This window comes from Oncorhynchus kisutch, linkage group LG12 (genome assembly GCF_002021735.2).
Source record: "Oncorhynchus kisutch isolate 150728-3 linkage group LG12, Okis_V2, whole genome shotgun sequence".
Classification (NCBI taxonomy): domain Eukaryota; kingdom Metazoa; phylum Chordata; class Actinopteri; order Salmoniformes; family Salmonidae; genus Oncorhynchus; species Oncorhynchus kisutch.
This window is the reverse complement of record NC_034185.2, coordinates 45925898-45943128: the sequence shown is the minus strand read 5'-3', so window position 1 is coordinate 45943128 and position 17231 is coordinate 45925898. Positions and strand designations below refer to the sequence as shown.

The 17231-nt window shown below is 41.7% G+C and overlaps 1 protein-coding gene across 1 annotated transcript in view; it reads left to right on the top strand.

Moving 5' to 3' along the window:
- LOC109901063 (catenin alpha-2-like) overlaps positions 1–17231 on the top strand; it is a 651970-nt gene that overhangs the window by 586624 nt on the left and 48115 nt on the right. Inside the window, exon 12 of the mRNA XM_020497062.2 lies at positions 14–214. Coding sequence (XP_020352651.2) covers positions 14–214 — 201 coding nt within the window. The remainder of the gene's footprint in view (positions 1–13; positions 215–17231) is intronic.

The following is a 17231-nucleotide window of genomic DNA, read 5'->3' as shown; positions in this document are numbered from 1 at the left end:
CTCTACCCCACAGAAAACCACATTCTGGAGGACGTGAACAAGTGCGTGATCGCCCTGCAGGAGGGTGACGTGGACACCCTAGACCGCACGGCGGGCGCCATCAGGGGCCGGGCGGCCCGCGTCGTTCACATCATCAACGCGGAGATGGAGAACTACGAGCCAGGCGTTTACACCGAGCGTGTTCTGGAGTCTATCAAGCTGCTGTCTGAGACCGGTGAGTTGGTCGTAATGTACACACACACACACACACACAAAACCAACCAGTCAGTGGTGGCTCCTCAGGGGAGGACCATCCTCCTCATTGAAAAAGTTATCATTTTTAGATAGAACTGTAGTAAATATATTCACATCCCCAAATAATTGATTAAAACACACTGTTTCACAATGAAGGTCTAAAGTAACCTCAACAGCACTCCGGAGGACAGCTACAGTAGCTTCCATCCTCTTCTTGGTACAGTGACTTCAATTCAAAACCTAGGAGGCTCTTGGTTCTCAATCCCTTCCATGGACTTCCACAGTATTTATGACGTCCTCCAACCTATCAGAACTCTTGCGGCATGAACTGACATGTTGTCTATTACAGAAAGCATAAGCTACAGATACGTAGCTAGCACTGCAGTGTATAAAATGTGTTGAGTAGTTGACTCAAAGAGAGAGAAAGACAATAGTTGAACAGTTTTCAACAAATGAATTTCTTAAAAAATGAAGGAGAAGAGAGAGAGAGAAACAGAGAGAGAGAGATTTCGTCATTTTTTTTTCACTTTCAGTTTCACTTACTTAGCTAGCAAATGCAGCTAGCTAGTTTAGTCACTCAACACCTGACTCAAACAGAGGGATGCTATGTTAGCTAGCTGGCTATGACTATCCAACACAGCACTGGAACTCTTCCAAGTCCAAGTAAGCTTTTGGTTTTATGAATTTATTGCCACCGGGGCCCGCCAGATATAATTGCTTACTGACTGTACACTGTAACATTACTGCACGATTGTAGCAGGTTCACTAACACATTAGTTCTATTAGCTATGTTGACTAAGACGCTACTTTAGCTAATAATGGGGACAATTATGTAGGCTGTGTGTTGCAGTTTGGCTTGGAAAGTTTTTTTCACAGCTTATGTGTTGTTCATTGAAGTCCACAAACGAAGGGAAAAGGTGAGAGGAGGAGTCTGCATAGAGGTGAGAAGGAATACAACTTGGCTGTTATGAAAGTGAACTGTGTTTATGCGTGATCAGGGGTATATTCATTCTGCCGATTCTGTTGAAAACCTTTTGTTAAATGGAAGCAAACAAAACGGGGATAAGAATACCAGAATTAGTCCAATAGAAACTCTCGTTTGCAATTGTTGGACTAATTATTACACCCTAGATAAGCTAGATACCGGCAAGTGTGTGCAAGGCAGTATTGAACGTGTCACTGTCTGTCCATGCGTAGTTGCCTAAACCTATCAATGTTAGATTGAACTGGGTGAATGGAATATGAATGACAGTCATCCAACATACTGAAATAGAAATAACGCCATGCTCATGAAAAAAAAGAAGAGTAGGGCTGTCTCCGACTAAAAAAAATATCCGTCTGTTCTCTCTCGAACCAATCGATTGGTCGACATTTTTAAAGTGTATTTTTCCATATATAGACACACCCTATGTTTGAATAAACTCAACTATAGGTAGGCTACTGAGCTTGTCTGATGCTTTAAGCGCTGCAACAAAAAAATGAAGACACAAATGACTGAAGAGGGAGCCAGAGATCAATATAGCCTAACCAGAAGAAAAATAAACGTTTCCTGACCATCCTCCTCCTGCTGCCCGATGCTGATGGTCTTTGCAGATTCTGGATTTAAGCGGTTATAGGCTACACAAACGGTCTGCCTACCTGTAGTGGATTTTATTCAAACATACGGTGTGTCTATATATGGAAAAATACAGTTATCGTTCCATTTCTACTGATCTGAATGCCATTTACGAATGCCATTTATCTAAATGAAAATGAAACAAATCTAGAAGTAACATCTATTGTCATTGCCAATATGTAAAAATAGCCTACATATGAAGCCAACAAATAAAAACATTGCATCCTGCAGGTAGAAAATATCCTGAGAAACATAGATATATTTTAAGTCACATTGGCTATGCATGGCCTGTCTGCAAGGAACTTAAAACATTGTATCAACTATTAACTCAGTATGGACCAAAGCTGGATGCTAGCAAACTTGCAACATTCTATAAAATATTCTGGGCCCTCAGAGTTTCCAGCACCAGTGAGCTCTGGAGAGACAGACACGGCTGTGGGCTATTTGCGTAAGTAATCAGGTAGGCCTTTTTTTATGACGTTTCCACCGGATCAGAGTGTGAAATTTCTTCCCCCCTTTGATGCTGAGTTGTTATCGAAAGGGAGAGAGCTGGGAATATTTTTCAAATCGGCTACGTTGAGGAAATATTGTCATTCTCGTTGGATGTAAAAATAGACTTTGTGTACTTGTTGTTTGAGGCAAAGAGAAAATGACTTTGAGAAGCTCCACAGTGGTGGTGAGTTTAGACAATTGGAAATAGTATCAGATCCCCAAATGGGCGCATTTATAAGCCTACATTTGCATTCAGGCCAGGTAGCCTAAGCCTACTTCTATGCGTAATCACATGTGTGTCCTTACTCAAGATTGACAGGAGTGCTACAAACAAAATGGAATGAAATAAATCAAAACTTGTATAGGCCAGGTTGTGCGCTCTGCAAACAACGTGTCCACTCCTACAATGACAAGGGTAAGAGTGTAATAATGCTATATTAAATGTATTAACAGAAATGATTGGAAAACATCTGAGATTAGAAATGATGGTAATTAACGGTAAATGTACTACTGGTGATACTGGTGTGCCATCCCCGCGACCTCCGCAATGGATTAGTCCACTGAGACAGGCGTGAATCAGACAGGCGTCGCATGTGGCCTAAATGTTTTAAAATATGACCAAAAAAATATAACTAACTAAATCTCAGTCGACCAACAGCCTATCGACCAAACAATCGTCCAGTCGACTAAATGGGGTCAGCCCTTTTGAAGAGCCAATCAGCCAATCAAACTGTTTAATACAGTTTTTCATACACAGCAGGGGTGATACTGGCCCACACTCAAAGCTATAGATGTTTTGTGTCTAGTAAATTGGATTTGATGCCGTTTAAAAAATGTGAACATACAGTATACCATGGGGCAAAAAAGTATTTAGTCAGCCACCAATTGTGCAAGTTCTCCCACTTAAAAAGATGAGAGAGGCCTGTAATTTTCATCATAGGTACACTTCAACTATGACAGACAAAATGAGAAAAACAAATCCAGAAAATCACATTGTGGAAAGGTGGAAAATAAGTATTTGGTCAATAGCAAAAGTGTATCTCAATACTTTGTTATATACCCTTTGTTGGCAATGACAGAGGTCAAACGCTTTCTGTAAGTTTTCACAAGGTATTAACACACTGTTGCTGGTATTTTGGCCCATTCCTCCATGCAGAACTTGCACAATTGGTGGCTGACTAAATACTTGCACAATTGGTGGCTGACTAAATACTTCTTTGCCCCACCGTATATCCTATATTCTCTTTTCTTTATGTATATTCCCTCATACAGTGCCTTGCGAAAGTATTCGGCCCCCTTGAACTTTCATGAAGTGGAACGACATTTATTGGATATTTCAAACTTTTTTAACAAATCAAAACTGAAAAATTGGGCGTGCAAAATTATTCAGCCCCTTTACTTTCAGTGCAGCAAACTCTCTCCAGAAGTTCAGTGAGGATCTCTGAATGATCCAATGTTGACCTAAATGACTAATGATAATAAATACAATCCACCTGTGTGTAATCAAGTCTCCGTATAAATGCACCTGCACTGTGATAGTCTCAGAGGTCCGTTAAAAGCGCAGAGAGCATCATGAAGAACAAGGAACACACCAGGCAGGTCCGAGATACTGTTGTGAAGAAGTTTAAAGCCGGATTTGGATACAAAAATATTTCCCAAGCTTTAAACATCCCAAGGAGCACTGTGCAAGCGATAATATTGAAATGGAAGGAGTATCAGACCACTGCAAATCTACCAAGACCTGGCCATCCCTCTAAACTTTCAGCTCATACAAGGAGAAGACTGATCAGAGATGCAGCCAAGAGGCCCATGATCACTCTGGATGAACTGCAGAGATCTACAGCTGAGGTGGGAGACTCTGTCTATAGGACAACAATCAGTCGTATATTGCACAAATCTGGCCTTTATGGAAGAGTGGCAAGAAGAAAGCCATTTCTTAAAGATATCCATAAAAAGTGTTGTTTAAAGTTTGCCACAAGCCACCTGGGAGACACACCAAACATGTGGAAGAAGGTGCTCTCTTCAGATGAAACCAAAATTGAACTTTTTGGCAACAATGCAAAACGTTATGTTTGGCGTAAAAGCAACACAGCTCATCACCCTGAACACATCATCCCCACTGTCAAACATGGTGGTGGCAGCATCATGGTTTGGGCCTGCTTTTCTTCAGCAGGGACAGGGAAGATGGTTAAAATTGATGGGAAGATGGATGGAGCCAAATACAGGACCATTCTGGAAGAAAACCTGATGGAGTCTGCAAAAGACCTGAGACTGGGACGGAGATTTGTCTTCCAACAAGACAATGATCCAAAACATAAAGCAAAATCTACAATGGAATGGTTCAAAAATAAACATATCCAGGTGTTAGAATGGCCAAGTCAAAGTCCAGACCTGAATCCGATCGAGAATCTGTGGAAAGAACTGAAAACTGCTGTTCACAAATGCTCTCCATCCAACCTCACTGAGCTCGAGCTGTTTTGCAAGGAGGAATGGGAAAAATCTCAGTCTCTCGATGTGCAAAACTGATAGAGACATACCCCAAGCGACTTACAGCTGTAATCGCAGCAAAAGGTGGCGCTACAAAGTATTAACTTAAGGGGGCTGAATAATTTTGCACGCCCAATTTTTCAGTTTTTGATTTGTTCAAAAAGTTTGAAATATCCAATAAATGTCGTTCCACTTCATGATTGTGTCCCACTTGTTGTTGATTCTTCACCAAAAAATACAGTTTTATATCTTTATGTTTGAAGCCTGAAATGTGGCAAAAGGTCGTAAAGTTCAAGGGGGCCGAATACTTTCGCAAGGCACTGTATATACATTCTGCTCTGTACAAAGCTGTCATGTTGGCTACTTTGAAGAAACTTCAATATAAATATATTTTGATTTGTTTAACACTTTTTTTGGTTACTACAGTACATGATTCTATATGTGTTATTTCATAGTTTTGATGTCATCACTATTATTCTACAATGTAGAAAATAGTCAAAATAAAGAAAAACCCTTCAATGAGTAGGTGTGTCCAAACGTTTGACTGGTACTGTCCGTTCTGCTGAATTGTAGGGAGGGGAGGAAGAGTAGGAGAAAGGGAGAGGATGGAGAGAAGGGAGAGGAGGATGAAGAGGGGGGTGAGGTGGATGGGGAGAGGGAGAGGCGGGAGAGAAGAGAATGGGGAGAGGACGATGAAGAGAGGGGAGAGGAGGATGGAGAGATGGATAGAGAGGGGGGGATAGATACAGTTCACCAGGGATCAATAGAGGTGCTTTATGGTGCAGATCAGATGTGCATGGAGGCTTTTAACAAACACCACCGCCACTAAAACACAAGGAGGGGAGGAACAAGCAACTAAACAGCTCTCCATCAAAGAGAAATATAGTTAAGATGAATAAGAACCCAGTCAGAGTCAGTCCCAACCCCCCCTCGCCTTATACATTTCAATTAGCAGCATCAATCGAGCATGCAACCGCAACCAAACCCCATGAAGGTTAATGTGCGACACGTCTCCTCCTTTGACTGAGCGGGCGTTAGCTAGCTAACGGGTTTGAACAGTTCAAAACTCGACATTACCATGTTTTTTTCTCCTTGCTCTTTTTTTCTCTTCCTTAAAAAAAGGAGCGAGGCAGGCAGTTTATATTCATTTCACTGAGGGCAGGAGGGGGACAGGGAAAGAGTGGCTCCGACACGAGTGTGGTTTGACTCTCATTAGCCTTTAATAACCTCTGATAAGGGGAGAACACATCCTTATGAATTCATATCATTATTCATCCACAGTCTTTTTTAGGCAGTCCCCAAAGTGACTTTGTGGGGCATGGTGGTACAGTATAGTATCTCCCAGACAGGTACGAATCCCCGGAGATGTGACCATGTGCTCTTCACTGTACTGAACTTTACTGTACTACTTTACTTACTTTATGTACTGTACTGTACTACTTAACTTACTGTACTGTACTATACTTACTGCACTGTACTACTTTACTTACTGCACTGTACTACTTTACTTACTGTACTGTGCTACTTTACTTACTGTACTGTACTACTTACTGTACTGTATTACTTAACTTACTGTACTATACTATACTTACTGTACTGTGCTACTTTACTTACTGTACTGTACTACTTTACTTACTCTACTGTACTATACTTACTGCACTGTACTACTTTACTTACTGTACTGTACTTCTTTACTTACTGCACTGTACCACTTTACTTACTGTACTGTGCTACTTTACTTACTGTACTTACTGTACTACTTTACTTAATGTACTGTACTACTTAACTTACTGTACTGTACTTTACTTACTGTACTGTACTGTACTACTTTACTTACTGTACTGTACTGTACTACTTTACGTACTGTACTGTACTACTTTACTTACTGTACTGTACCACTTAACTTACTGTACTGTACTATACTTACTGTACTGTACTACTTTACTTACTGTAATGTACTACTTTACTTACTGTAATGTACTACTTTACTTACTGTACTGTACTGTACTGTACCACTTTACTTACTGTACTGTACCACTATACTTACTGTACTGTACTACTTTACTTACTGTAATGTACTACTTTACTTACTGTACTGTACTGTACCACTTTACTTACTGTACTGTACCACTTTACTTACTGTACTGTACTACTTTACTTGCTGTACTTACTGTACTGTACTCCTTTACTTACTGTACTGTACTACTTTACTTACTGTACTGTACTACTTTACTTACTGTACTGTACTATACTTACTGTACTGTACTACTATACTTACTGTACTGTACTACTTTACTTACTGTATTGTACTACTTTACTTACTTATTTACTGTATTACATTACATAGTGCACTGTACTACTTTACTTACTGTATTGTACTACTTTACTTACTTACTGTATAACATTACTTAGTGTACTGTACTACTTACTTACTGTACTACTTTACTTACTGCACTGTACAACTTTACTTACTGTACTGTACTGCTTTACTTACTGTACTGTATTACCTTACTTAATATACTGTACTACTTTACTTACTGCACTGGGCAACTTTACTTACTTACCGTACTGTATTACCGTTCTTACTATACTGCACTACTTACTTGCTTACTTACTTACTTACTTACTTACTTACTGTATTACATTACTTAGTGTACTGTACTACTTTACTTACTCTACTACTGTACTTACTGCACTGTACTACTTTACTTACTTACCTACTTACTGTATTACATTACTTAGTGTACTGTACTACTTTACTTACTGTACTACTGTACTTACTGCACTGTACTACTTTACTTACTTACCATACTGTATTACATTTCTTACTATACTGTACTACTTTACTTACTGCACTGTACTACTTTACTTACTTTACCGTACTGTATTACCTTTCTTACTATACTGTACTACTTTACTTAATTCACTGTACTACTTTACTTACTTACCGTACTGTATTACCTTTCTTGCTATACTGTACTACTTTACTTACTTACTTACTTACTTACTGTATTACTTTACTTGGTGTACTGTACTACTTTACTTACTTACCGTACTGTATTAACGTTCTTACTATACTGTACGCCTTTACTTACTGCACTGTACTACTTTACTTACTTACTTTACTTACTGTATTACATTACTTAGTGTACTGTAATACTTTACTTACTGGACTTACTGCACTGTACTACTTTACTTACTTACTTACTTACTGTATTACATTACATAGTGTGCTGTACTACTTTACTTACTGTACTACTGTACTTACTGCACTGTACTACTTTACTTACTTACTTACTGTATTACATTACTTAGTGTACTGTACTACTTTACTTACTGTACTACTGTACTTACTGCACCGTACTACTTTACTTACTTACCGTACTGTATTACCTTTCTTACTATACTGTACTACTTTACTTACTGCACTGTCCTACTTTACTTACTTACTTACTTACTTACTTACTTACTTACTTACTTACTTACTTACTGTATTACATTACTTAGTGTACTGTACTACTTTACTTACTTACCGTACTGTATTACCTTTCTTACTATACTGTACTACTTTACTTACTGCACTGTACTACTTTACTTACTTACTGTATTACATTACTTGGTGTACTGTACTACTTTACTTACTTACCGTACTGTATTACCTTTCTTACTATACTGTACAGCTTTACTTACTGCACTGTACTACCTTACTTACTTACTGTACTACTTTACTTACTTCACTGTACTACTTTACTTACTTACCGTACTGTATTACCTTTCTTACTATACTGTACTACTTTACTTACTGCACAGTCCTACTTTACTTACTTACTTACTGTATTACATTTCTTTGTGTACTGTACTACTTTACTTACTTACCGTACTGTATTACCTTTCTTACTATACTGTACTTTACTTTACTTACTGCACTGTACTACTTTACTTACTACCGTACTGTATTACCTTTCTTACTATACTGTACTACTTTACTTACTGCACTGTACTACTTTACTTACTTACTTACTTACTTACTGTATTACATTACTTGGTGTACTGTACTACTGTACTTACTTACCGTACTGTATTACCTTTCTTACTATACTGTACTGATTTACTTACTGCACTGTACTACTTTACTTACTTACTAACTTACTTACTGTACTACATTACTTAGTGTACTGTACTACTTTACTTACTGTACTTACTGCACTGTACTACTTTACTTGCTTACTTACTTACTTACTGTATTACATTACATAGTGTACTGTACTACTTTACTTACTGTACTACTGTACTTACTGCACTGTACTACTTTACTTACTTACCGTACTGTATTACCTTTCTTACTATACTGTACTACTTTACTTACTTCACTGTACTACTTTACTCACTTACCGTACTGTATTACCTTTCTTACTATACTGTACTACTTTACTTACTGCACAGTCCTACTTTACTTACTTACTTACTGTATTACATTACTTAGTGTACTGTACTACTTTACTTACTTACCGTACTGTATTACCTTTCTTACTATACTGTACTACTTTACTTACTGCACTGTACTACTTTACTTACTTACCGTACTGTATTACCTTTCTTACTATACTGTACTACTTTACTTACTTCACTGTACTACTTTACTTACTTACCGTACTGTATTCCCTTTCTTACTATATTGTACTACTTTACTTACTGCACTGTACTACTTTACTTACTTACTTACTTACTGTATTACATTACTTAGTGTACTGTACTACTTCACTTACTGTACTACTGTACTTACTGCACTGTACTACTTTGCTTACTTACTTACTTACTGTATTACATTACTTAGTGTACTGTACTACTTTACTTACTGTACTACGGTACTTACTGCGCTGTACTACTTTACTTACTTACCGTACTGTATTACCTTTCTTACTGCACTGTACTACTTTACTTACTTACTTACTTACTTACTGTATTACATTACTTAGTGTACTGTACTACTTCACTTACTGTACTACTGTACTTACTGCACTGTACTACTTTGCTTACTTACTTACTTACTTACTGTATTACATTACTTAGTGTACTGTACTACTTTACTTACTGTACTACTCTACTTACTGCACTGTACTACTTTACTTACTGTACTGTACTGCTTTACTTACTGTACTGTATATCCTTTCTTCCTATACTGTAGTACTTTACTTACTGCACTGTACTACTGTACTTACTGTACTGTACTGCTTTACTTACTGTACTGTATTACCTTTCTTACTATACTGTAGTACTTTACTTACTGTACTGTACTACTTTACTTGAATGCAATGTCTTGATTTACGCACCAATAACCATGATTCATATATTTTTGCAATGTGATGCTTATACACTGATACAAGGCTCTATTGTGCAGTACTGTATTGTTCTGTGATGTTGTGTCGATGGATTCAACTTGGACGATTCATTTGAATCTAGTCAACACCATGGAGTTAACTGAGAATTTATTGAAATTATTAGAATAAACCCTAATTGGAAATGATGGGCAGTTTTCTCCTAATTCACAAACTCAGTTTCCAGTAGAACTGAGTTGACATAGAACTGACACCAGCCAACCCTGGTCTGTTGAATATGCCACCTATCAACAGTTCCATAGTCACATTCATAAGGTAGACCCAAGGGGCTGGTTTCCTATACACAGATTAAGCCTAGTCCTGGATTAAATAGTACTTTCAATCGTGACTCTCCATAGACCATGATTTCTATTCCAGGACTAGGTTTAATCTTTGTCCTGGAAGCCAGGCCATAGATTCCTCTGTTCTGTGTGTGTAAACAACAGGGTGGTCCTAGCCTAGCACAGCTGGCCCCGATGGCACCATGTGTGACTTGTTTAATGCTTGTTTATGACTTATCGCCTCTGCGGCGAGGGGCACTCGAGTAACGCTGATTGTCTCTTTCATTATCCCGGCAGAGGGGAAATAACCAGAGCAACAATGGATTTCCCACCCTGGTGAATGACTTGTAATGAGAAAGATGGAGGAGAGGAACGATGGAGGGATGGGGCTGCCAGGGTGAGGAAGGATGAATGGGGTCAGGTTTGATACATCTCTAGGGGTGGACTAGCCCTGTGCTACCACACTGATCTCATGAGCTTGCATAAATAGTGAAACATATTTATATAACCTCGCAAGATCAGTGTGGTAGTACGAGGCTAGGGTTGGACCACAGATAATACCTTCCGCCTACATCTATTTGTTTACTCTTATTTGTAGCCTTTTCTTCATCTTTTTACTTTCAAGGCTAAGAATAAATCAATGTTGACCCACTACCCTTAAAAGTGCATAAGTTTAAAGCATGCTAATTGGACAGTTGCTACTCTGCAGTGTGTCAGGATTTAATCAATCCGGGCTTAGCATGTTGAATCAAACTATTTGTGTTCATTTCCTGATTTGAAAGGATCTCACTCCCTGTCTAAAAACATACAAGGAAATAGAACCCGCCACATATGGAGTCGTCAAGCTTCAGGGCACTAACCGAAAGTCGCAAGATCCCCCAGCCGGCAAGGCGAAGAAACATGCCGCTCAGCCCTTGAGCAAGGCAGTTAACCCCCAACAACAACTGCTCTCTGGGAGGCTGATTAAGGCAGCCCCCCCACACGCACCTCTCTGATTCAGAGGGGTTGGGTTAAATGCTGAAGACATATTTCGGTTGAATGCATTCAGTTGTGCAACTGACTAGGTATCCCCCTTTCCCCTGTTCCACTGCAACACCAGGAATGCATCCCAAATAGTACCATATTCCTATGAAGTGCATTACTTTTGACAAAAGTAGTTCGTTATGAAGTGAATAGGGACGTAAAGCCATTTGGGACGCAAGCCTGCTGTCATTGGTAGGCCCTGTCCACCTGACTCTACACGTCCACTGCAGTGTGTGACTTCAACATGGAGGGAACACACAGACACGGCAACAGACTAATCTCACCTTTAGGTGCCACTGTGGCATGTTTTGGCCTGGGGCCTGCTCTGTCAGAGGCTAAATTGGTGCCTCCTGAAAGCTGGCGGAGAGATAGTGAGACGTGGAGGTGGAGGGGGGGAGCAAAACAGATGACAATTGGATGAGAGGAGAGAGAGAGAGCAGAGGGTGGAGTCAGTGGTGGAGGTGTGAACAGGTGGCGTCCTGGACTGCTATTGCCTGTGTAAACTGCAGCCAGGACTCTGGGGTGTACTGTAGGACTGCCATTTAGTTAGAGTGTCCATCAGAGAGGCATGCGCAAGCGTGTGTGTGTTTATGTGTGTGTGTGTGTGTGTGTGTGTGTGTGTGTGTGTGCGTGTGTATTCGTATTCATGCAAGCCTATTAATGTGTGCTCACCACTCAATGCCAGAGTCTGTAACTCAACCCCGGCCCCTCTCTTCCTTAACAATGACCCCAGTCAGATGTATTGCTCGGGGTAGGTAGTACAGACAGTTGGGCTGGGCACACAGTCCATTCCAGATAACTCCTCGTCCTCGACTAAAATCCACTTTTTATGGTGAATCTCCAAAGAACAATTTCCAGGACTAGGTTTAATCTTTGTCCAGGAAGCCAGGCCATAGATTCCTCTGTTCTGTGTGTGTAAACAACAGGGCGATCCTAGCCTAGCACAGCTGGCCCTGATGGCACCATGTGCGACTTGTTTAATGCTTGTTTATGACTTATCGCCTCTGCGGCGAGGGGCACTCGAGTAACGCTGATTGTCTCTTTCATTATCCCGGCAGAGGGGAAATAACCAGAGCAACAATGGATTTCCCACCCTGGTGAATGACTTGTAATGAGAAAGATGGAGGAGAGGAACGATGGAGGGATGGGGCTGCTAGGGTGAGGAAGGATGAATGGGGTCAGGTTTGATACATCTCTAGGGGTGGACTAGCCCTGTGCTACCACACTGATCTCATGAGCTTGCATAAATAGTGAAACATGTTTATACAGTCGTGACCAAAAGTTTTGAGAATGACACAAATATTAATTTTCACAAAGTCTGCTGCCTCAGTTTGTATGATGGCAATTTGCATATACTCCAGAAAGTTATGAAGAGTGATCAGATGAATTGCAATTAATTGCAAAGTCCCTCTTTGCCATGCAAATGAACTGAATCCCAAAACAACATTTCCACTGCATTTCAGCCCTGCCACAAAAGGACCAGCTGACATGTCAGTGATTCTCTCGTTAACACAGGTGTGAGTGTTGATGAGGACAAGGTTGGAGATCACTCTGTCATGCTGATTGAGTTTGAATAACATACTGGAAGCTTCAAAAGGAGGGTGGTGCATGGAATCATTGTTCTTCCTCTGTCAATCATGGTTAACTGCCACCATCATTGCTTTGCACAAAAAGGGCTTCACAGGCAAGGATATTGCTGCTAGTAAGATTACACCTAAATCGGATCATCAAAAACTTCAAGGAGAGCGGTTCAATTGTTGTGAAGAAGGCTTCAGGGCTCCCAAGAAAGTTCAGCAAGCGCCAGGACCCTCTCCTAAAGTTGATTCAGCTGTGGGATCGGGGCACCACCTGTACAGAGCTTGCTCAGGAATGGCAGCAGCCAGGTGTGAGTGCATCTGCACGCACAGTGAGGCGAAGACTTTTGGAGGATGGCCTGGTGTCAAGAAGGGCAGCAAAGAAGCCACTTCTCTCCAGGAAAAACATCAGGGACAGACTGATATTCTGCAAATGGTACAGGTATTGAACCGCTGAGGACTGGGGTAAAGTCATTTTCTCTGATGAATCCCCTTTCCCATTCTCGCCACCATCCAGGAACAGTTTGGTGACGAACAATGCCCTTTCCAGCATGATGGAGCACCTTGCCATAGGGCAAAAGTGATAACTAAGTGGCTCGGGGAACAAAACAGTGATATTTTGGGTCCATGGCCAGAAAACTCCCCAGACATTAATTCCATTGAGAACTTGTGGTCAATCCTAAAGAGGCCGGTGGACAAACAAAAACCCACTAATTCTGACAAACTCTAAGTATTGATTATGCAAGAATGGGCTGCCATCAGTCAGGATGTGGCCCAGAAGTTAATTGACAGCATGCCAGGGCGGATTGCAGAGGTCTTGAAAAAGAAGGGTCAACACTGCAAACATTGACTCTTTGCATCAATTTCATGTAATTGTCAATAAAAGCCGTTGACACTTATCATTATACTTCAGTATTCCATAGTAACATCTGACAAAAATATCTAAAGACACTGAAGAAGCAAACTCTGTGGAAATTAATATTTGTGTCATTCTCGACTGTATAACCACGCAAGATCAGTGTGGTAGTACAAGGCCAGGGTTGGACCACAGATAATACCTTCCGCCTACATCTATTCTTCCAGCTACATCTAAAGTGGACTAATCTCTACTGAAGGTGGCACCGTGGCCTGTTTTGGCCTGGGGCCTGGGGCCTGCTCTGTCAGAGGCTAAATTGGTGCCTCCTGAAAGCTGGCGGAGAGATAGTGAGACATGGAGGTGGAGGGGGGAAAAGAACAACTGATGAAAAATGAAGGAGAGAGAGAGAGGAGAGGGTAGAGTCAGTGGCAGAGGACTGAACAGGTGGCGTCCTGGACTGCTGTTGCACTTTATGTAAACTAAAGCCAGGTGTGTGTGTCTGTGTGTGTGTGCCTGCATGTGTGTGTTTGTGTGGTGTGTGTGTGTGTGTGTGTGTGTGTGTGTGTGTGTTTGTTGTAAGGACTACCAGCTAGTTAGAGTGTGTTAGAATCCTTCTGACCTGCCTGGCTGAGATCCTCCAGGGAGGAAGCCAAGTCTAGATGTGTCTGCGTGAGTCTGCATATTCATGCTTGCCTGTGTGCCTTCTTGCGTATGTGTTTGTGTGTGACTTTGTGCCTATGCATCTCTGTGCGCTATTTACTCAACGCTAGAAGCTGTCACTCACCTCCCCAGTGACAGTCGTCAAATGGTCAAGCTGTCTAACTCGCTCTGCTTATCACAAGTGTCTCACCTTTGACCCATGTCACTTAATGGCCCTTTGTCTTCCTCAACAGTGAACCCAGTTATATTTATAGTTTGGTGTAGTACAGGCAGTCGGGCTGGGAACACACACACACACACACACACACACACACACACACACACACACACACACACACACACACACACACACACACACACACACACACATACACACACACACACACACACACACACACACACACACACACACACACACACACACACACACACACACACACACACACACACACACAAGCAGACTGCTCAACTCCGTTAAGCTGAGCCATAGATTCCTGACAGACATTCTACTTCACACACACAGACCTAGGGATTGAGGCTTGTCCTTGAAGGGGGGGGGGGGGGGGGGCTAAATCAATAGCCTCATGTGAAAGGGGTTATCTCTCTCTCGCCCTCTCCTCACTCCTTTCTATCTGCTCTCTCTCTCCCCACCTGCATTTAAACAAATTAGATTTTTTTATATATTTTTTTTTTACTTGATCATTAAGATTTTGCCCAGAGAAGGTAGATATAAAGCTGATATATGGCCTAGTGTTTAAGAGTGTTGGGCCAATAACTGAAAGGTCGCTGGTTTGAATCCCTGAGCCAACTAGGTGAAAAGTCTGTTGATGTGTCGTTAACCAAGGCACTTAACCCTAATTGCTCTGGATCAAAGTATCTGCTAAATGACTAACATGTAATAAATTCCCTGGTTTTCCAGAAACTTGGTTGGATAATTCCAGATTTCCTGCTATTTCCGTGCAGATTCTAGGAATCCTCCAACTGCGATTTCAGGGAATCCCAGGGAATTTATGGAAATTTGATTATGTCTAGAATATGGGAGAGTAATTACACACACACTACAAGTCTAAAATAATGTAATGAATGGCAGATAGGCCTATGTCAGCTCTAACACAGGTTACATTCACTGTTTTTTCCAACCAAAAGCAACGGATGGAATGATACTGTGGAGAGGACTGGAGAGTGTGATAGCTAAGTCAAGAATCCTTTCAGCTGTGAGTGCCAATTCGCAGTACACAAGCTCCAAAATGGCCACCAAGTTGCATCACCCTACCCAGGTGTTTCCCACGCTACACAGACAGTGGCTTGAAATGAGTCACTCTTTCTCTCTCAGTTTCATCAGTTGTTATGATTATGGACAGGGGGGGGGGTTTAGTATAAATGAGACACAGATGGCTAGCCAGAGGAGAGCAGAGGAGTGGTGGGGATGGGAGGGGAGAGGAGAGAGCGGGTTAGAGAGGGAGGAAAAGAGAAGAGGAAAGGGGAGGGGGAGAAAGAAAGGGAGAAAGGTGGGAAGAAGCTTCTTCAGCAGCAGTGGGTGGGTGGTATAGACAAAAAAGCTGACTAGTGTATTGGAGTAGGAATCAGCAGTATAGGATGTACAGCGAGGTGAGACAGTTTAGCTGAGGTTGGGGCAAACTAGATCGCCCAGAGAGACACTCGTAGGCAGAAGTCTCAGCAGCAGCTAAATCAAAAAGAAGTGTGTGTGCGTGCGTGTGTGTGTGTACTTGCGTGCGTGCGTGTTTGTGATGGGGAGAGAACTGTGGGGGGGGGGGGGGGGGCTAAAGATACTTCCGGTCAGACTTGGCAATGCGCTCCCTCACTCCTTTTCCTCCCTCACTCCGTTTCTTCCCTCTCTACGTTTCCTCCCTCTCTCCGTTTCCTCCCTCACTCCGTTTCTTCCCTCTCTCCGTTTCCTCCCTCACTCCGTTTCCTCCCTCACTCCGTTTCCTCCCTCACTGCGTTTCCCGTTTCCTCCCTCACTGCTTTTCCTCCCTCACTGCGTTTCCTCCCTCACTCCGTTTCCTCCCTCACTCCGTTTCCTCCCTCTCTCCGTTTCCTCCCTTACTCCGTTTCCTCCCTCTCTCCGTTTCCTCCCTCACTCCGTTTCCTCCCTCACTCCGTTTCCTCCCTCTCTCCGTTTCCTCCCTCTCTCCGTTTCCTCCCTCACTCCGTTTCCTCCCTCACTGCGTTTCCTCCCTCCCTTCCATAAGGCGAAAACACAAATCACAGTGACGGCTCCGGTTTGAAGGTTAATGGCACACTCTGCGATTTACGGCCTTTTTGGTTTGTTTGTGCGGAAGTCGGAAGTGTTTTTTTTTTGTTTTCCTACGAGGAGTCTATTATGTCACGACGCGAGCAGCGCTGTCCTCCTGTGATCTTAGGCCTTGAGGATGTCTTTGTTGGCTGCGTGTTGCGTTCTGCCACTCTGGTTCCACTAAGCACTTTGCCGAATATTTAAGCATTCACTTCATTCATTGTACTTTCATGACTTCTCTCTTGATTTATAGTTGGGCTTGGGAAGGGGGGAGGAAAACAAATCCATTCCAACGCGGTCACGTTTAATTCCCTTTATCATTTCTCAACCGGAATGAGTGAAATTGCTCCTTTTACCATCAGCAACTTTCCTCATTA